Below are 21706 nucleotides of genomic sequence, written 5' to 3'. Positions count from 1 at the left end.
TGACACATACCAAATGCCTCGCAGTGAGTTGCTCAGTTGATTAGGTGTTGCTTGCTTTTATCCGACAATTGATTTAACAAAGGGATATTGGCAGACCCAGTTGACTCCTCTATCCTGAGAGAAAACGGCCTTTTCTACACTGTCAGGATTACACCAATTTGTCACGTTTCCTTTTGGGTTATTTGGGGCACTCGCTACATTCCAGCAACTCATGGACAAGACCCTCTGCCCCCACGCTCCCTCTGCCTCAGCTTCCCTCAGTGACATCAATATTTATAGCAACGATTGGATGCGGCACCTCAAAACACCTTAGGGCCGTCCTAGGGTCACTGAGGCGTGCAGATCTCACAGCTAACCCGAAAAAGTGTGCAACTGGGTGGGTGGAAGTACAGTATCTGGGTTTCCACTTGGGTCATGGGCAGATGCGTCCCCAAATTGACAAGACTGCAGCCTGCCTGAAACCCAAAGACCAAAAAGGGGGCAAGACATTTCCGGGGATGGCTGGCTACTATCGTCGGTTCATACCTAATTATTCGGATGTCACCAGCCCGCTGACTGATCTCACTAAAAACGGAGCACCAGATCCAGTCCAGTGGACAGAGCAGTCAACAGGTTTTCACTAAAGGTAAAAGCTGCACAGTGTGTGTGTTTGGGGGGGGGGGGCATTTCTACACTCCCCTAACTTCTCTCTCCCCTTTATTTTGCAGATGGATGCATCAGACAGGGCTGGGGCCGTTTTGTCCCAGAAGGTGGAGAGCGAGGAACATCCCGTGCTGTACATCAGCTGCAAAATCTCAATGCATGAAATTAAGTCCAGCACCATCGAAAAGTAGTGCTTGGCCATCAAGTGTGCAGTACTCACTCTCCGATACTACCTGCTGAGGCACTCTCTCACCCTCTGTTCGGATCACATACCCCTCCAGTGGCTCCAACACATGAAGGATCCAATGCGCAGATCACCTGTTGGTATCTCGCCCTCCAGCCATTTAAATTTGAGGTGGTCCACAACCGGGGGTGCAGATGGTGGTGCCGGAATTCCTGTCCCATGGGGGGGAGGAGTACGCTGCAGTCCAGACGGCTCCAGTGAGTTGGGCGGGGGTATGTGGCAGTGAGGGCATGGCCAAGTGTCAGTTTGTGAATGGAGGGCGGGACCAACGAAGGTGAGTGGCAAAGTCATTACACCTATTGTCGATTAATGTTGTGTGTGTGTTGCAGTGACAGTGGAGGATAGAAAAGGAGGAGGAGAGCAAAGAGAAGAGAGCTCCCTGGACCAGAACACAACCGTATGCACGCGTGTCCTAAAATCGAGCGAGTGTGAAGCTGAAAAGCCAAAATAAACGTGTGTGTAAATATCATCTCCCGCCTGCCGTGCTTCTGTACTCAATCCATATCATGGACTTGTTACAAGGCATTTGATGGCTTTACATGTCTTGGAGGAATCACGTATTAGCCTTCACTCACATGGTTAGAGAGACTTGGCAAGTAGGTGGATACTAGCAGGTGACCACATTGGAGAGAAAAATGGGTGGAAGAAAAAAAACAAACAACTATAATCTTCTAATGTGGTGAAGACATAAGAACATGTTTATTTAACGTTTATGGGAGGAGATCCAGCTATCAGTCATTAAATTTCCCCATGATGGGAAAGTCTTCAGGACAGAGGAGTTTGTGCTTTCTGGTTTCTCAGTCACACAACCACTTGCATTTTTTTTTGTCTCAGAAGAAAACACATGAGTGGCTGGAGAGAATGGCAGACATTCTGTACCATTAAATGTAAACAGAAACAAATAAAATATGCAATGTGTCATTCATTAATAAATTAAAAATGATAATCGTAGGCAAATCAGTGCAGTATGAGGTGAATAATATGCTTTGGGCTGTGCTGTTATATGAAAATAAATCACCCGGCATAGATTTTTATCTAACAGCATGACCCATCGTGTGATATTCCATACTTATTTGGTTCAGGTTAACATCATTGGTTTATAACAACTAATATATTTTAAGGAAATAAATGGGCAGCACGGTTTTGTAGTGGTTAGCACTGTCGCCTCACAGCAAGAAGGTTCTGGGATCAAGCCCAGCGGCTGACAGGGGACCTTTCTGTGTGGAGTTTGTATGTTCTCCCGTGTCTACGTGGGTTTCCTCCAGGTGCTCCGGCTTCCCTAACGGTTCAAAGACATGCAGTTAGGTTAACATGGGATGGCCTTGGGCTGAAGTGCCCAAGAGTGGCGGCACGCATGTACGCAGTGGCTTTGCTCTCCTATGACGAACTAAATTTCGTTGTACATTTGTGCAGTGACAAAAAAAGGCATTCTATTCTAAATAAATACATAAAATCTTTAGTTTCTCTCACTCCTTGCTACCATATTTTACACGCTATAAACAAGGTTCATACTTTATCAATAAAAATATCAAGTTCAATTTGTTGATTAAATTATCAGAGACTGAAGCTACATCCCAAATGTACTGTACTGCACTTTCAGTGCACCAGATAGTGTGGAGGGTAGAATAAACAGTGAGTGTTACTGAGCACCAGAGTGGCCTGATGTCTTACAGAGGTAGTCTTTATTGTCAGGATCTTCCACTTTAACAGAGAGACCTTCAGGTGGATTATCAAGGTAGTCTCCATGGTTGTAGATTTTCAGCTCCAGCGTCTCCTCTTTCTTCACACGGACTTCTGACGTCCCTCCATCTGTGGATATCTCGGTTTTCATGTCCTCACACAGCTAAAGATCAAACAACAAATCTGTTAGGGCGGGACGGTATTCATCCCACTCGGGAAGATGCTGCTCTCATTTCTCACAGCGTAGCGCATATTCTCAGAAGAGGCCTAGTTAATCTGTGACAATCCAGAGCCAAGGCCAGGGAGTAGACGAACAGGCTAAACTGACTGACTGCTAGCTGCACAGAGTCATCACTCAGGGTCCACTATATAGAGACTGTTTCCCAAGCTAAACGAAAAACTAGTAGTAATACTCAGAGGTTGTTCTAGTAATCTAGATAATATAAAATTGCATCATACTGACTGTACAGCCACTGCCAGCACCTTTGATCTAAAGGTAGGACTACCAAATATTAGATCTCTTGCATTTAAAGCACTAATTGTTAATGAACTTATTACTGATCAGAAGTTTAATGTACTGTGTTTAAGAGAAACATGGATTAAACCATGCATTAAATGAAACTAGTCCTCCTGGTTACAGTTACTATATACACCACCCTCACCTAACTGGCAGAAGAGGCGGTGTCACGGTTATTTATAATGATTATCTCGGCATAACACAACAACCTGGACAGTTAGTATGAAGAACTTCAAACGTATTGAATTCATGTTACGCATTACAGTTAAATTAATTTAATTACTGTTTAAAGACTGCATTTGGTACACATCTGCATCATACTGCAAATGGCCCGGTACAAATATATGTACCAGTACACTCCTACAAGATGTTAAACTGGAGTACAGATTGGGCAGCACGGTGGTGTAAGTGGTGAGCACTGTCTCACAGCAAGAAGGTTCTGGGTTCAAGCCCAGCGGCTGGCGGGGGCCTTTCTGTGCAGAGTTTGCATATTCTCCCCGTGTCTGGTGGGTTTCCTCCAGGTGCTCCAGTTTCCCCCACAGTTCAAAGACATACGGAGAGGTTAATATGGGACGGCCTTGGGCTGAGCTGCCCTTGAGCGAGGCACCCAACTCCCAACTGCTCCCGGGGCGCTGTTAGCATGGCTGCCCACTGCTCTGGGTATGTGCGTGTGCTCAGTGCTCACATGTGTGTGCAAGTGTGTGTTCACTGCTTCAGATGGGTTAAATGCAGAGAGGAATTTTACAAGTGTGTGATGAATAAAGTTGTGCTTTCTTTCTTCTTTTTCTTTTCACAGCAGGAGACAGACATAAGAAGCTGTTATCTCCAATCAGCCACACCTGGTCCTTTGGGTAGTATCTCACTGGGGTGCAACAGCCCGCAACTAGTTGGAGACACAACAATTGCGATAAAATATGCGAATTAGTGACAATTTTCACTTGGAATCACACTGAATTGATATTCGCATATTTTACCGCAATTGTTGTGTCTCCAACTAGTCACAGGCTGTCGCAGCCCGGCTTTCCCTCGGCAGGCAGGGAAGTAGAGGAAGCCTCACAGAAACTGACTTGAGAAGGGTTTGCGACGGCTTTACGACACCAGCGACGCATTTAAAGCTATTTTGAGAGAAATTTTGTCGCATTAATTTTTTGAACATGTTCAAAATTTCAGCGATGAAGGAGCGACACTTTGCGACTTATGCGAGGAAATTGAGAAGCCCCACGAATGTTTCAAGACACTTTTGAAGCTCTCTCGCGAATGACGTTCGCAATTTGTCGTAAGCTGTTGCAGCCCAGTGAGATACTAGCTTTTCCTGGCCAGGTATTTATCATCCCCCTGGACACAGTATCCTCCAGGCCTGTAGAGGGAGCGCACACTAACACAAGGGGTTAATACTGGCTCCAACACGCATCATTGCTCACAGTGTGGAAAGAGTTTTACAATGCAGAGTCATATCGAAATACACCAGTGCATTCATCCTCAGCTATATGGATCAGCCACATCCAACTGGTTGAGAAGGTGTCACAGTTATTTATAATGATAATCTAGGCATCATACAAAAACCTGAACAAAAATTCAATATGTCTGAAGTTCTTTACATGAACATATGCAGCCAAAAAAACAAGTCTACCCAGTCTAATTACAGCACCAACTGCAAAAAAGTTGTGACACTGTGCAAAACAAATAAGAACAGAATGTGAAGATTTGCAATTCATGGAAACCCTATATTTTCATTGAAAATAGGACAAAGACAACATATCAAATGTTGAAACAGAAATTGTATTGTTTTTTGAAAAATATATGCTCATTTTGAATTTGATGTCAGCAACACATTTCAGAAAAGTTGGGACGGGGCAACAAAAGACTCAAAGAGTTGTGTAATGCTAACAAAACTAATTTGATTAATTGGCAACAGGTCAGTAAGATGACTGGGTGTTCTTGGGTTTCAGTCACATGACTTTTCTTTGCGATCTCACTTCCAGTAAAACAACTGGTGGTCAAGCAAACCAAAATGGCTGCCATAGTGCAAACAACTTGTGATAACTTATCAGAGTATGCTTGTAATCTAGAAGCCACTGCTTGCTTTACAGGCTTTTGTCTAAACCGGGGAACAGGGGCACTGCGCCCTCTTACTCTCGGCGTGCGCCCCCTTACCGAAATGCCGATTGAACCCCAAGTCACACTTAGGCCATGCACTTATATGCTACTGCACAACATGCAATCTTTCTCAAAATGATCTTTTCTCTGTGAAAACATCCCAGCAAAACCACGTGACAATGTGTCTGATCATCAAATACGTTATAATTGCTCCAAAAATATTCCAATCATAGTAGATACACCGCCAGACGGTGCAAAACAATCCGAATTGGCGTTTTCCAGACTGAGGCGCCATGTTGTTTACTTGTCGCGGCTGCTCTCGCGAGATTTGACATGGGTTACATCATAGGTCGCGTTAACCGACAATTGTCCGTCATTGACGGATTTTTTTTAGCTATGACGGAAAAATCTGAAGGCCGTCGGTCATTTTGACGGATGTTTACCGTTACCATTACCAATAACAATAATAGCCTAATAATAACAATAATAAAACATAATGAAACATATCATTGAAATGATTGGCAAGTTGTGGCAGAGTTTTCTTACATACAGTATACATAGTCCTCACTGCCGTCACTTTCAATCTGAGTCGACGTTGCGGCAGTCTTGATGTTCAGTGCATAGGCTACTCATGTATACATTGTAGCCACTGCGCAAGGCTGTTCCCCCCATCGCACTCCTGACCGCGCTCTGACTTTTCTAACCACTAGCACAGTGAGATGTATTAATGTTTCCCTTCTCTGCAGAAGACACGTCATTTTTGCTATTAAAAAAAAGAGATGTATTGGGTTGTTTGTGTCGTTTCCCTGCCTGTACGTCTTAATGCAATAGCGCTCATTTAGGCTAGCTGTTTTCTTGTTTTTAAAATTAAACAAATGTCGATTTATTGTATTCTTCCCCAGCAAGCTTAGGAACATCACTGCTCGAATATCTGCTAAACTATCATTTTAATGAGAGCACGGGTAGACAAACTAACATTTAAACATAACTTCGTTTTATTTAAGACCTTCCGTGTCAGCCCACTATGGGTCACCGCGGGGTGCAGCTGCACCACTGGTGCAGAAAGACCGCATGCTGCAGGATTTCCTCCCTATGAAGAGAGTACTAGCAGGGTCGGGAAATCCAACTTTCAGAGGCTCTTGCCGGCTTCTGATCACTTCCCTGGGAGAAATGTTTCCCGACTTCAGAACTTTGGCTGAAGTGGCGCTGGTTATTCCAGTCTCCAGTGTCGCAGCAGAGCGCGGGTTCAGCCTTCAGAATAAAATTAAAACGTCAATGAGAAGTCGTCTGTCCGAGGCAAAGACGCAAAATTTAATGACAATTGCCTCGGCAGCAGTCTCCATTGACGACTCTGATTATGCACAAGCGAGCTCCCAATTTAAATCCATGCGGGCCAGAAGGAAGGTTTGAGCTCACGCAAACAGGTCAAATTAGATTGTCACTTAAATCGTTGTAGTGGACTGTTCATATTTTAACTGCAATTGTCTTGCTACGTTGTAAAATAACATTGTTCATATGCCCGTTAAGGCACAACAGCCGCAATGTTTTTAGTGGAGGGAAAATGGGTTCACAAGTGACCGAACGTCAGAATCTCTGTTCATCTTTTTGCATCATAAATACATAAATAAATGATTAAATAATACAAGCTTGTTCTGCGAATTAATTTTTAAATGAAAATGAGTCCATGAAAACACAAGTTATTAAATATATAGCATTTATAGCCTATATACATTGTCATTTAATAGTTAAAATAAAATGACAGATAATAATGGACAATGACGGAATTTTTACGACCCTGTCCGTCAAAATGACGGACAATGAAAAAGTCTAACGCAACCACTGGGTTACATACAAGGTCAGCTGACTTGTAAAGCGAGATTTCTCGAGACTGAATGACCTTTCACCCACCGGCGCGGGAGCTTTTGACAGAAGTAGTTCGCAAGTTGTTTTTGTTGACACTTGGGCATTTAAAGATGTCATCCCGCGGCACGAAACGGAAGAAAGCCAAAGACTGTCCGGGGCAGAAGATGATTACTTCTTTCTTTTTCAGTGTTGACAGACAATTTGTTACAATTTTCCTCTCAGATAGCCTCAGAATGTCCCACTGTAGCCTCAATTTTTCAAAGGCTTCGCACAGCGGAGGGGGGGACGGACAACCGGCACCATCCCCCCCCAGCTTCGCTCCCTCGCCATGGTGAGCGCCCTCATACTAAATTTTTCTAGAAAAAAACCTGCTTTAGATATACTCAGAAGATTGCTATGTGCAATGGAATAGACACCAACAGTCTGGGAAAGGAGGAGGTCATATGAGCTCGAAAACTACCCTTCAGTTGAGTTCCCCGACATCTTGAACTATCTGGTGTTGCAGACATCCTTCTACACCACAAAACAGATGAAAACATGGAAGAGTATGGAGGCTTACAACTTTTTTTGTATGTGGCTGTACATATACATGTGTAGAAATATATATACATATACACTTACCACTAGCTTTTTCACATTTATATATATATATATATATATATATATATATATATATATATACACACACATACATATATATATATATATATATATATATATATATATATATATATACACACACACACACACACACACATATATATACACACACGTGTTTTATATATATATATATATATATACACACACACACACATATATATATATACACACACACACGTGTTTTATATATATATATATATATATATATATATATATATATATATATCGGGTTTTTATATATATATATATATATATATATATATATATATATATATATATATATATATATATATATATATAAAAACCCGATTCCAAAAAAGTTGGGACAAAGTACAAATTGTAAATAAAAACGGAATGCAATGATGTGGAAGTTTCAAAATTCCATATTCCATCCTGGTTTACGCACTTCCTGCTTCCTAAGTTGTTCGCGCCGAGTCCTTTTTTCCCGCGAGTGCCGGCGTTAATTACTAATCCTTTTTTAACTTTTTTTCTACAAATAAATTTCCAGTATCCTCTTCATTTTTATTGTACTGTCGCTTTCATTTTTGTACTTTTCACTTTCGCTTTCCTTTTTCCGTTTTTTTCCCCCGTTTTTTTCTTTCTTTTTTCGGAAGAACACCGAGACCGGAAGCTTTCTTTTTCTCTCCTCCTGTGTAAAGACCACAAGCGGAGGCCATCCACATCTGATCTGCTTTAATATCAACAGATCTTCATTTAAGGTACACGAATCTTTTCATCATGGCACACCTTCAGCCTGTTCAGTGTGCTGAGTGCAGGATGTTTAGTCATTCTTCCTCCGTCACTAGCGATAGCTTTATTAGCTTTACTTGTGGTAAGTGCAGATTAGTTAGCTCTCTGACGGAGAAGATTTCAGTGCTAGAAGCGCGTGTCCAGGCTTTAGAGCAGGTTAGTGAGCGTGAGAACAGTGTAGTTTCTGTAGGGGAAAGTCTGGACGCCCTAGGTGGAGTTAGCAATCCCCCAACTCCGGCATTAGAGCCCTTACAGCGGGGCGAATGGGTGACGGCTCGGCAGCATAAGCATAGAGCCAAAGCTACCGCTGAGGCTCGCCCACGGGAGCACCACTCCTCTCCGCGTCACGTGTCGAACAGGTTTGCTCTCCTTAGTGATGCACCCACTGAGAAACCTGAAAGAGCTCTGGTTATAGGGGACTCTATCATACGGCACGTGAAATTAGCTCAGCCTTTAGGGGCACCAGCAGCTTTAGTCAGGTGTATACCGGGAGCCAGGGCGCCGGACATAGCAGGTAATCTTAGGGTCCTAGGCAAGCACAGGTTCTCAAAGATAGTTATCCATGCAGGAGCTAATGATATACGCCTTCGTCAGTCTGAGGTTACTAAGAGTAACTTTGTAGAGGTGTTTAAATTAGCGAAGGCGATGTCCGATGCTGTAATATGCTCTGGCCCCATCCCAATGCGGCGTGGCGATGTAGCTTACAGCAGGTTATGGTCGCTGAACTGCTGGCTGTCCAGGTGGTGCTCTGAAAACAGTGTGGGCTTTATAGATAATTGGGCTAATTTTGAGGGCACTGCTGGCCTGTTAGGGCGGGACGGTATCCATCCCACTCGGGAAGGTGCTGCTCTCATTTCCTGCAGCATAGGTCATAGTCTCAGAACAGGCCGAGTTAATTTCTGACAATCCAGAGCCAAGGCCAGGGAGCAGACGAACAGGCTAAACCGACTGTCTGCTAGCTGCACAGAGTCGTCACTCAGGGTCCACTACATCGAGACTGTGTCTGTTCCCCGAGCTCAACAAAAAGGTAGAAATTTTCAGAGAGTTTGTTCCAGTAACCTAATCAATATAAAATTAGATCATACTGACTGTACAGCTGCTGCCAGCACCTTTGATCTAAAGGTGGGGCTATTAAATATTAGATCTCTTACATCTAAAGCGCTAATGGTTAATGAACTCATTACTGATCAGGAGTTTAATGTACTGTGTTTAACAGAAACATGGATTAAGCCAAATGAATATATAGCATTAAATGAAGCGAGTCCTCTTGGATACAGTTATATACACCAGCCTCGTCTAACTGGCAGAGGAGGAGGCGTCGCGGTTATTTATAATTATCTAGGTGTAACACACAAACCTGGTTATAAATTTAATACATTTGAAGTTCTTCATACTCATATAATGTATGTAGCCTCGAAAAATAAGTCTACCCAGTTAATTCCATTGCTTATTATTTACAGGCCCCCGGGGCCATATTCTGAGTTTCTTTCTGAATTTGCAGATTTTATCTCAGATCTGGTTATTTCCTTAGACAAAGCTTTAGTTGTCGGAGATTTTAATATTCACTTCGATAACCCAGAAGACCCTTTAAAAACAGCGTTTGTGTCCATCTTAGATTCAGTCGGGATTAAGCAGAATGTCATAGGACCGACCCATAATGGTGGTCACACCCTTGATCTAATACTAACATTCAGATTAAACGTAGACAATATAGTCATACCTCCACAGTCTGAAGTCATCTCAGATCATTGTCTCATCTCATTCAAAATATGTCTGAATAATAATATATGCACCTCACCACGCTACTGTATTAAACGTACTTTCATGTCAACTACTGCACAGAGCTTTATAAATGATCTCCCAGAGCTGTCACCTTTGATTGGGTCACTATCAGCCCCTGCAGAACTTGATCAGGCAACTGAATGCTTAGAGTCAACATTCCGCCATACTTTAGATAATGTAGCTCCTCTAAAAAGGAAAATGGTCAGAGACAAAAAATTAGCACCCTGGTATAATGATGACACTCGCACATTAAAACAGACCACTCGAAAATTGGAACGTAAATGGCGTCAAACAAAATTGGTAGTGTTCAAATTAGCGTGGAAGGAGAGCTTCCTGAAGTATAGAAAAGCTCTTAGTGCTGCGAGATCAACATATTTCTCCTCCCTAATAGAAGATAACAAAAATAATCCTAGATTCCTATTTAATACTGTAGCAAAATTAACCAGGAATAAGTCCACTATCAACACATGCACACCTGCAGTATGTAGTAGCAACGACTTCATGAATTTTTTTAATGACAAAATTGAGAATATCCGACAAAAAATTCAAACTACTAATTTAAGGTTAGACAATGAAAGTGACCTTGTGGTTAACAATATAACTATATCAGATCATCAGTTAGAATGTTTTACTCCCCTAAAAGAAACTGAATTACTTTCATTAATCTCTACATCAAAAGCCTCAACTTGCGTACTAGATCCCTTACCGACACATCTATTCAAACAGATAATGCCTGGAGTAATTGAACCGCTTCTAAAAATAATAAATTCTTCTCTTATGATTGGCTATGTACCCAAATCCTTTAAACTAGCAGTTATCAAACCCCTGATTAAAAAACCTGACCTTGATCCCTGTCAGCTGTCCAATTATCGGCCAATATCAAACCTCACCTTTATCTCCAAAATTCTTGAAAAAGCTGTGGCACAGCAGTTATGCTCATATTTACATAGGAATAACATCCATGAAATGTATCAGTCAGGATTTAGACCTCATCATAGCACAGAGACAGCACTGGTTAAAGTAGTAAACGACCTACTGTTGGCGTCTGATCAGGGCTGTGTCTCGCTACTTGTGTTGCTTGACCTTAGTGCAGCATTTGATACCATTGATCATTCCATTCTTCTGGATAGACTAGAAAGTGTTGTGGGAGTTAAGGGAACGGCCCTCTCCTGGCTCAGGTCTTATCTAACTGATCGTTATCAGTATGTTGATATAAATGGTGATATTTCTAGACATACCGAGGTAAAGTTTGGTGTTCCACAAGGTTCTGTCTTGGGTCCACTGCTTTTTTCTTTATATATGTTCCCTCTGGGTGATATTATTCGTAAACATTGTATTAGTTTCCACTGTTATGCTGATGACGCACAGTTGTATGTCTCTGCAAAACCTGATGAGAGACACCAGCTTAATAGAATTGAGGAATGTGTTAAGGACATTAGACACTGGATGCTTATTAATTTCCTTCTGCTTAACTCTGACAAGACTGAAGTACTTGTGCTAGGACCACATACAGCTAGAAGTAAGTGTTCTGATTACACAGTGACTCTGGATGGCCTTTCTGTTTCTTCACGTGCAGCAGTAAAAGACCTCGGAGTGATTATTGACCCCAGTCTTTCATTCGAAACTCACATTGATAACATCACCCGGATAACTTTCTTTCATCTCAGAAATATTGCAAAGATAAGAAATTTAATGTCATTGCATGATGCAGAAAAACTAGTCCATGCTTTCGTTACCTCCAGGTTGGATTATTGTAATGCCTTACTCTCTGGATGTTCCAATAAGTGCATAAACAAGCTCCAGTTAGTTCAAAATGCAGCAGCAAGAGTCCTTACTAGAACTAGAAAATATGACCACATCATGCCTGTCTTATCCACACTGCATTGGCTCCCAATCAAATTTCGTATTGATTATAAAACACTACTATTGACCTTTAAAGCACTGAATGGTCTCGCACCACAGTACCTGAGTGAACTTCTGCTCCTCTATGACCTGCCACGCCTACTTAGATCAAAAGGTGCAGGCTATCTGCTGGTACCTCGTATAGTGAAGGCTACATCAGGGGGCAGAGCCTTTTCTTACAAAGCCCCACAGTTATGGAACAGCCTTCCAAGTAATGTTCGGGAATCAGACACAGTCTCAGCATTTAAGTCTAGGCTGAAAACATATCTGTTTAGTCAAGCCTTTTGTTAATGGTGTTTATGAGGTAAAGGAGTAGATCTGGAGGGTCCTCAGACATAGAGTGTTTTGGTAAACTGGGATGTATGGATGCTGTCAGTCCCCACTCGCTTGCTCACTCGAGTTTGTTGACGGTGTAGTGGCTGGCTGCTTTATGTCCCGGGGCTCCCTCATGCCTGTGTTACCTTCTGGCTCTCTCCTTTTAGTTATGCTGTCATAGTTAGTTGCCGGAGTCCCTGCTTGTACTCGGTGCAATATGTATACTGCTCCTACTTATTCAGGTGACATTGGGCATACCTAACAACCTGTGTTTTCTTTCCCTCCCCCCCCCCCCCCAAATCTGTCCCTCTGAGTTACATGGAGTCAACAGGAAATCTTTTGGTGGAGAGGGTGGAGACCTCGACTGGCTATCGTAGCCTGCAGGGAATCGGCCGTCAGACATTCTGTCGCATGTCCCAGACCCGGTGAAATGTAACTGAATTGTCTTGGCCAGCCCTAAGGGTCCCATCTGCATCTCATCATTGCTGAGGAGTGTGCTCCCATCACCCAATCAAGCATCCAGCCAGAGCAGGTCATGATATTTTTTACCATATTAACATGCCATTGTTGTGTGTTATGCCTGATGTAAACACTCTCGTCTCTGCGAGCCTACCACACAGATTTAATACTTTTCATTTTTAGGGCATACCTAACAACCTGTGTTTTCTTTCTCTCTCTCTTCCCCCCCCCCAATCTGTCCCTCTGAGTTACATGTTGATCCTGGGATTGAGATGCTGGCCTCTTCTGCCCCTCGGACCTGCTTGATCCATCCTGGTGCCCTGTGTCTGGTCGGAGTTTTATCGCACCGCTCCTGTGAAGGACGGCCCAATGAGGACTGTTGAGGGTTATACCTGTTAAAACTGTTAATATTATAGTCAGGCTGTCTGTTGTTGCCCAAATGAGGATGGGTTCCCTTTTGAGTCTGGTTCCTCTCGAGGTTTCTTCCTCATGTCGTCTGAGGGAGTTTTTCCTTGCCACCGTCGCCACAGGCTTGCTCATTGGGGATAGATTAGGGATAAAATTAGCTCATGTTTTAAGTCGTTCAAATTCTGTAAAGCTGCTTTGCGACAATGTTTATTGTTAAAAGCACTATACAAATAAACTTGATTTGATTTTGATTTGATTTTATTCAGAATAGAACATAGATGACATATCAAATGTTTAAACTGAGAAAATCTATCATTTAAAGAGAAAAATTAGGTGTATATAAAAATGTGAAAAAGCTAGTGGTAAGTACATTCAATGAATGGAAAGACATGCTTTTGTGTCTCAAATAGTAAAATGCATATAATTTATATCGTGAATTATCCCATAAATAAATACATCTTACCCCATTTATCATTTGACATTGGCCCATCATGCAGGTGAAGATGAGGAGGGCAGGTTGTTTAATTGCCTCCTCAATGCAATGGGAACCTGAATGATAAGACAGTACTGCAGTACAGACTCCTGTTTTATCATGTTTTTAGTTTTATAATTCATCTTTGCAATATTGCTAGTCATTGTTATATGGTAGGGAAAACAAAGTGTGCTTTGTGTCCTAAACTCGATATAAAAAGACATAGGCTATTGCATACTAGTACTGTACGCAAGTCTTACATATTTGATACTGATTTATGCTTCATGTTTTCAGGGCTTGTCTTACTCTTCTGTTGCAGAAATAAATGTGTGTAAAAAAAAAATTTAAACATGTACTTTTGTCAAAATAACTCAATTATACCCTATCTGTTCCAAGATGGCGCTGCAGACGATTGCCTCGGTACTTCGCGCTCTCATACTTTCTACGTTTTTGTGTATTTGTTGTGTTTCTTGCGTTTCTTCACTGGTCACATACTCTAGAAAAGAACTCAAACATTGGATTAACCACCAGTAAAGTTCTTTCATCGGCTTTCATCAATCCGGAAAGTTTTTCAGAGTTACTTGTTGGGGGAGCGGCAGTTCTCTATGGATTACGCCAAGGACACCGGAGACACCGGGGGAAACGAGCTGGCATGCTCGTCAGACTGAGGCAGCGGGGTTTTCGCACTGCGCTCCCGTCTATTCACCTGGCTAACGTCCGCTCTCTGGCCAATAAGATGGACGAACTGCTGCTCCTCAACACAATCAACACAGATTTTAACAGATCTGCTGCCTTGTGCTTCACCGAAACCTGGCTCGGGGAGCACATCCCGGAATCTTCTCTCCACCTGCCTGGATTTCACCTGCACCGAGCGGACCGCGAAACGGAGCTCACGGGGAAAATGAGGGGAGGCGGAGTCTGCTTTTATATTAACGAAGGTTGGTGTACTGATGTCACAGTTCTATATAAATCATGCAGTCCTCATCTGGAGACATTATTCATAAACTGCAAATCGTTTTATGCTCCGCGAGAGTTTTCCTCGTTTATTCTGGTTGGAGTTTACATCCCCCCTCAGGCGTGTGTTAATGAGGCATTACAACACCTGGCTGATCAGATAAACAATGTGGAGAAAATCCACCCGGACTCTTTGCTCATTGTTTTGGGGGACTTTAACAGAGCAAACCTCAGCCACAAATTGCCAAAATATAAACAGCACATTAAGTGTCCCACCAGGGACACTAACACTCTGGACCATTGTTACACTGTTTTAAAGGACTTGGGACTATCTGATCACTGTATGGTTCATCTTATTCCGTTCTACAGGCAGAAGCTGAAATCTGCTAAGCCTGTAGTTAAGACGGTGAGGAGATGGTCTGATGAGGCCAAAGTGGAACTACAAGCCTGCTTTGACTGCACTGATTGGAGTGTTTTTGAGGCTGCAGCTTCAGACCTGCATGAACTGACTGATACTGTGACATCTTACATCAGTTTTTGTGAGGATGTGTGTGCACCCACCAAGACCTTCCGCACATACAATAACAACAAACCCTGGTTCACTGCAAAACTCAGACAGCTTCGCCAGGCCAAGGAGGAGGCCTACAGAAGTGGGGACAGAGTCCTGTACAAACAGGCCAGAAACACACTGACGAAAGAGGTGAAATCAGCTAAGAGGAGCTATGCTGAAAGGATCAAAAACAGCCTTTCAGCCAACGATCCGGCATCAGTGTGGACAGGCCTGAAGAATATCACTAACTACAGGAGACCATCCCCCTACACTGCAATGAACCATCAACTGGCTGAGGAGTTGAATGTGTTCTACTCCAGATTCGACAAATTCACACCTCTCCCCCCCTCAGACATTAAAGACCCATTCACACCCCCTGCTATTCTGCCTCCTCTCGCCTCTAACCCCACACCAGCACTCAAGATCTGTGAAGAGGATGTTTGTCAGCTTTTTCGCAGACAGAAGATCAGGAAGGCACCTGGCCCAGATGGTGTGTCACCCTCCTGTCTGAAGGTCTGTGCTGATCAGCTGGCTCCCATCTTCACCCAAATCTTCAATAGATCCCTGGAGCTGTGTGAAGTCCCCTCATGCTTCAAACGCTCCACAGTAATCCCGGTTCCCAAGAAAACCACCATCACAGGACTGAATGACTACAGGCCTGTAGCTCTCACATCTGTAGTCATGAAGTCCTTCGAGAGACTGGTGTTGTCACACCTGAAGGACATCACAGACCCCCTGCAGTTTGTTTACCGGGCAAACAGGTCAGCGGATGATGCAATCAATATGGGACTGCACTACATCCTGCAACACCTTGACTCTGCAGGGATGTACGCCAGGATTCTGTTCATGGACTTCAGTTCAGCATTCAACACCATTGTTCCAGACATCCTCCACACCAAGCTCACTGTGCCCTCCTACACCTGTCAGTGGATTACAAACTTCCTGACTGACAGGAAGCAGCAGGTGAGGATGGGGAGCATCATATCCAGCACTCGGACTATCAGCACTGGCGCCTCCCAAGGGTGTGTGCTCTCCCCACTGCTCTCCTCCCTTTATACCAATGATTGCACCTCAAGAGACTAGTCTGTTAAACTCCTGAAATTTGCAGACGATACAACGGTCATCGGCCTCATCCAGGACGGTGACGAGTCTGCATATAGACGGGAGGTTGAACGGTTGGTCTGGTGGTGCGGTCAGAACAATCTGGAGCTGAACACGCTCAAAACTGTGGAGATGACAGTGGACTTCAGGAGGAGCCCCCCCAGTCTGCTGCCCATCACCATCACCAACAACACTGACTGCCGTTGAAAGCTTCAGGTTTCTGGGTTCCACAATCTCTCAGGACTTGAAGTGGGAGACAAACAGAGTCAGTCAGTGCGTTTACATGCACATAGAGCAGGGGTGTCCAAACTGATCCATAAAGGGCCATGTGGCTGCAGGTTTTCATTCCAGCCATGCAGCAGCATACCTGACTTGGCTCATTCAATCAATTGAACTGTCTTCACACAGTCAAATACTTGCAGCCACACCCACCCTTGATTAAAAGGTGGGTGTGTCAGTTGATTGAATAAGCCAAATCAGGTGTGCTGCTGCATGGCTGGAATGAAAACCTGCAGCCACACGGCGCTTTATGGATCAGTTTGGACACCCCTGACATAGAGAGAATCGAATTTCTGCCGTTGCTCGACTGAAATCGAAGTTCAAAATGCCATGTATACACCTTAATTCGGCTGAAATTGAACCAAACTTGATTTCTCGGAATTGAGCTACACGACCTAGATTATGTGATTTCTGCCGAGCTACTTAGTGCATGTATACCTTATTGAGCTACGTATTCGAGCTACTTACTTCAGCACTGCCCCTTCCGGAAGTGACGAGTGACGAGACCACAAGCAGGAAACACAACAGCCTCGGTCGGCATGACAACGGCATGAATCTTTTCTTTTTGTGGCATTGTTTGCACTGTTAAAATTTAGCTCACTTACTGTATCACCAAATACATCTGTACAGCTGTTGCATAGCTGTGACTTGTGTACATAAACAAGTCATTGTGTAGCATCAGCCACATAAAGTTTTATTTATCACTCCCCATGATTTGCAGGCAGCTTTCAAGAGGTGACTGGTAAACTGGCTCCCCCTGTCGGATAGAAGATATTTTTGTGTACACCACCTGGTGAATATCTCTTCTGTGAGAATCCTCACTAGCTTTGGGGTCTGGCTATCACGCACAGGGAACAGCTCTGTCCATTTGGAGTAATAATCCACAAGGACCACCAAGTAGCAGTTACCCTTGCGGCTGCGAGGAAATGGGCCCATGATGTCAATACCCATCATTTCACCAACCTCAAACACTTGGGTCGATTGCAGCAGACCACTGGGTTTAGAATTGAAAGGCTTATGTTGCTGGCAGACAGTGCACTCTCTGATGTGGGCCCAGGTGTCAGTAGCGTAAAACAGTATGTCTAAGACACTTTATATTTCGTATTAAAACGTCTATGTAAAGTAAGACATAGAAAGCCTCACTTTAAGAGAAATTCAGGGCGAGCGTGAGCCTAGGAAGTCTATTGAGGTATTTCACCTGACGTCACAGGGTCACGTGACGCCCCGGTGTCCGCCATTTTGGACGGCAAGCTAGCTAATGTCAACATCATAGTACCTAGTATGTTGCTGTAGCAACGTTTACGTTCAGTCATTTGGATGACTGTTAAAACCTTTCAGTCTCAAGTTTTTCCTTTACTGTATTTACTAGTTTACTGAGCGAGCCAGCCCCGGAGCGCTAGCTAGCCCCGGAGTTCTAGCTAGCCCCGGAGCGCCGGCCAGCCCCGGCCAGCCCCGGAGCGCTAGCTAGCCCGGGCCAGCCCCGGAGCGCTAGCTAGCCCCGGCCAGCCCCGGAGCACGCTCAGTAAACTAGTAAATACAGTAAAGGAAAAACTTATAACGGGCCATGTCTCAACAGACTAAGAAGTTATTTCAATGACATTTAATAACATTTTGTTTATCCTGAGGACCAAAAGTAAATGAAAATGTGAACAAATCTTAGCTGTCAGTGAACAGTCCTGGTGGAAGCAGGTAAACGTCGTTCTCTAAGCCTGCTAACCTCAATTTTTGCAAATACCTCTCCCTCTGCTCACCCTGTAAATGCCCTACGTCGCTGGATAGTGAAGGTGTTTTCTGCATCTCGCTCCTTTTTCTTTTATGTTTTTCGTTTGTCGCCTTCCTCGCATTCAAACTGATTCAAGCCGTGCCGTCCAAAATGGCAGCATCACATGACTTAGTCACGTGAGTGAAATACCTCAATAGGGTTCTTCTCTGTCACTCACCCACGCACACACCTCCTCGCTCCCTGTCCTATGGCCTTAGACCCTTTAAATCACATGCTCGTTTTTTGAATGAAAAAGCGGAAAGAGGAATGAATGAAGGTAGATGGAAGCCGGCGCATGTACATTCTGACATCCTTCAGTATTCTTCAATGCTCCGAAATAGACTGACTGCTACATGCTTAAGGATTAATTTTTTTCTTCTTCGCCCTTTTTGAGGAAGGTACAGACGGACTTAAACCCACATCTGAAGAGGTGAGATCGCTCCTTTTTTGTTTCCTATTTTTTTTGCTGGCGAGGATTGTTTTGTTTTTGGAAAGCGCACGGGCGGTGCGTGGTTTTTGTTATACTGCTTACGCAGTGGTTGGACTAAAGACTCTGCCCTGAAGGCTATTCTCTCACTCTTTCTCACTATGCACCATCATACAATAAAATATTCACATTGGAAATATGCTGTAAGCGCGTTTCATGCATTAAGTTATAAGATTTGTTAACGGCTCGTATCGAGTTCGTTACAATTGTGTGTGTGTGTGTATATATATATATATATATATATATATATATACACATCTCATCTCATTATCTCTAGCTGCTTTATCCTTCTACAGGGTCGCAGGCAAGCTGGAGCCTATCCCAGCTGACTACGGGCGAAAGGCGGGGTTCACCCTGGACAAGTCGCCAGGTCATCACAGGGCTGACACATAGACACAGACAACCATTCACACTCACATTCACACCTACGCTCAATTTAGAGTCACCAGTTAACCTAACCTGCATGTCTTTGGACTGTGGGGGAAACCGGAGCACCCGGAGGAAACCCACGTGGACACGGGGAGAACATGCAAACTCCACACAGAAAGGCCCTCGCCGGCCCCGGGGCTCGAACCCAGGACCTTCTTGCTGTGAGGCGACAGCGCTAACTACTACACCACCGTGCCGCCCATATATAGACATATATTAGACATATATATATATATATATATATACACACACACATACATAATGTCCAACATCTGAAGAATGTCAATAAAAACAAAACAATTGAACTTTTTGTGTGTTTATTCAGACACAAGTTAAATTGTAGGCAAAAAAAATTTTTTTGTAAGCAAAAAATGGACTTTAGAAAAATATACAATTGTGCAAAATAAGTTGTCTTACAAAACAGTGGTCTGCGCAGGACAGTTTGTAGCCATACAATCTGTTAGAGCAAGCCTAACAGCTTGAACATGGAACTTGTGAACACGGAACTGCCAGTGTTGCCAGTTTGGGCGGTTTTAAGTGCATTTTGGCGGATTTGAACATGTTTTGGGCTGGAAAACGTCAGCAGTATCTGGCAACACTGCTGATAACTTTGTTTATACTCTTGAATAGCTCTTCTTCGTGACGACAACCGGAAGTGTACCAACACGATGGGGCGTGTAGCGCCACCTGTGGCTCGGGTGCACAATGTACTTCACACAATAGCTCGATTTCCTTGTGTGCATGTAGGATTGGATTTCTCTGGCACCCCTGCTGGGACCCTTAGCTTGATTACCGACAGTAGCTCGATTTGGATGTGCATGTAAACGCACTGACTATCATCAAAAAAGGCTCAGCAGAGGTTGTACTTTCTGTGCCAGCTCAGGAAGCTCAACCTGCCTAAGGAGCTGTTGACATAATTCTACTCTGCTATCATTCAGTCTGTTCTTTGCTCTTCCATCACTGTTTGGTTTGGATCGGTCACCAAACAAGAGAACAGACTGCAATGGACAATAAGGTCTGCAGAGAAAATTATTGGTGTCAACCTGCCCTCCATCCAAGACTTATACTTGTCCAGAGTCAGGAAACGGGCAGGTAACATCTCTGCGGACCCATCACACCCTGGTCACAATCTGTTTAATCTTCTCCCCTCAGGGAGGCGATATAGATCACTGTATGCTAAAACAACCAGACACAAGAACAGTTTCTTCCCTCAGGCTGTCTCTGTGATGAACAGCTAAAATCCAGATTCATATATCAGTAATATCACTTGCAAAATATCTGCACACTCATACTGTCATTCTGTGCTCACTGTTACTTATATTTATAATTATTTATATTTACTATTTCATCTTTGCACTATGCACGATATTGCACCAAAAGGGAAATCCTTTCTGTGATGAACAGCTAAAATCCAGATTCATATATCAGTAATATCACTTGTAAAATATCTGAACACTTATACCGTCATTCTGTGCACACTGTATACTTTATATTTAACTATTCCATACTTGACTTACCTGGATTACTTTGCACTATGCACTTATTTTGTTGTTGTTTGCTTGTTTTGTGTATATGCTTTTTTCATCTGTTTTGTACTATGAGAGCTAAGTGAACCGGTCAAGTTTGATGTTCCACAAGGTTCTGTCTTAGGCCCACTGCTTTTTTTTTCCTTTATACCTGCTACCTATAGGTGAGATTATTCGTAAGCATGATATCAGCTGGGGCGGCACGGTGGTGTAGTGGTTAGCGCTGTCGCCTCACAGCAAGAAGGTCCTGGGTTCGAGCCCCAGGGCCGGCGAGGGCCTTTCTGTGTGGAGTTTGCATGTTCTCCCCGTGTCCGCGTGGGTTTCCTCCGGGTGCTCCGGTTTCCCCCACAGTCCAAAGACATGCAGGTTAGGTTAACTGGTGACTCTAAATTGACCGTAGGTGTGAATGAGTGTGTGAATGGTTTTCTGTGTCTATGTGTCAGCCCTGTGATGACCTGGCGACTTGTCCAGGGTGTACCCCGCCTTTCGCCCGTAGTCAGCTGGGATAGGCTCCAGTAGAACAGGATAAAGCGGCTAGAGATAATGAGATGATTTTATATATATGAGAATGTTTTCAAATTCAATGATGGTTTAAAACGTTTATAAACTAAGATAACAAATATATATCATGAGCGACCGTAACGATATATTAGATTCCTCCTGACTATCTTTGACAATTTAAGTAAAACGTACCTTTGTGCTTTTTTGTTTTGATGTGCTCCTGGATGTTTCTAGCTCCTCTGTTTCCATAATTGATCATATCTGAGCAAAGAATACACAGAACCTTTCCCGGCACACCCACTTTTCGGATATGTTCCGTCAGGCAC

General features: G+C 43.5%; 1 protein-coding gene across 1 annotated transcript in view; it reads right to left on the bottom strand.

The window, feature by feature from the left end:
* Positions 1-21706, bottom strand: part of LOC132870988 (zinc finger protein 271-like) — a 96955-nt gene that overhangs the window by 56896 nt on the left and 18353 nt on the right. Inside the window, exon 2 of the mRNA XM_060905070.1 lies at positions 2558-2729. Coding sequence (XP_060761053.1) covers positions 2558-2717 — 160 coding nt within the window. The 5' untranslated portion in view covers positions 2718-2729. The remainder of the gene's footprint in view (positions 1-2557; positions 2730-21706) is intronic.

The sequence above is a fragment of the Neoarius graeffei genome, chromosome 22 (genome assembly GCF_027579695.1).
Source record: "Neoarius graeffei isolate fNeoGra1 chromosome 22, fNeoGra1.pri, whole genome shotgun sequence".
Taxonomy (NCBI): domain Eukaryota; kingdom Metazoa; phylum Chordata; class Actinopteri; order Siluriformes; family Ariidae; genus Neoarius; species Neoarius graeffei.
This window is presented reverse-complemented; position numbering and strand designations above follow the sequence as displayed.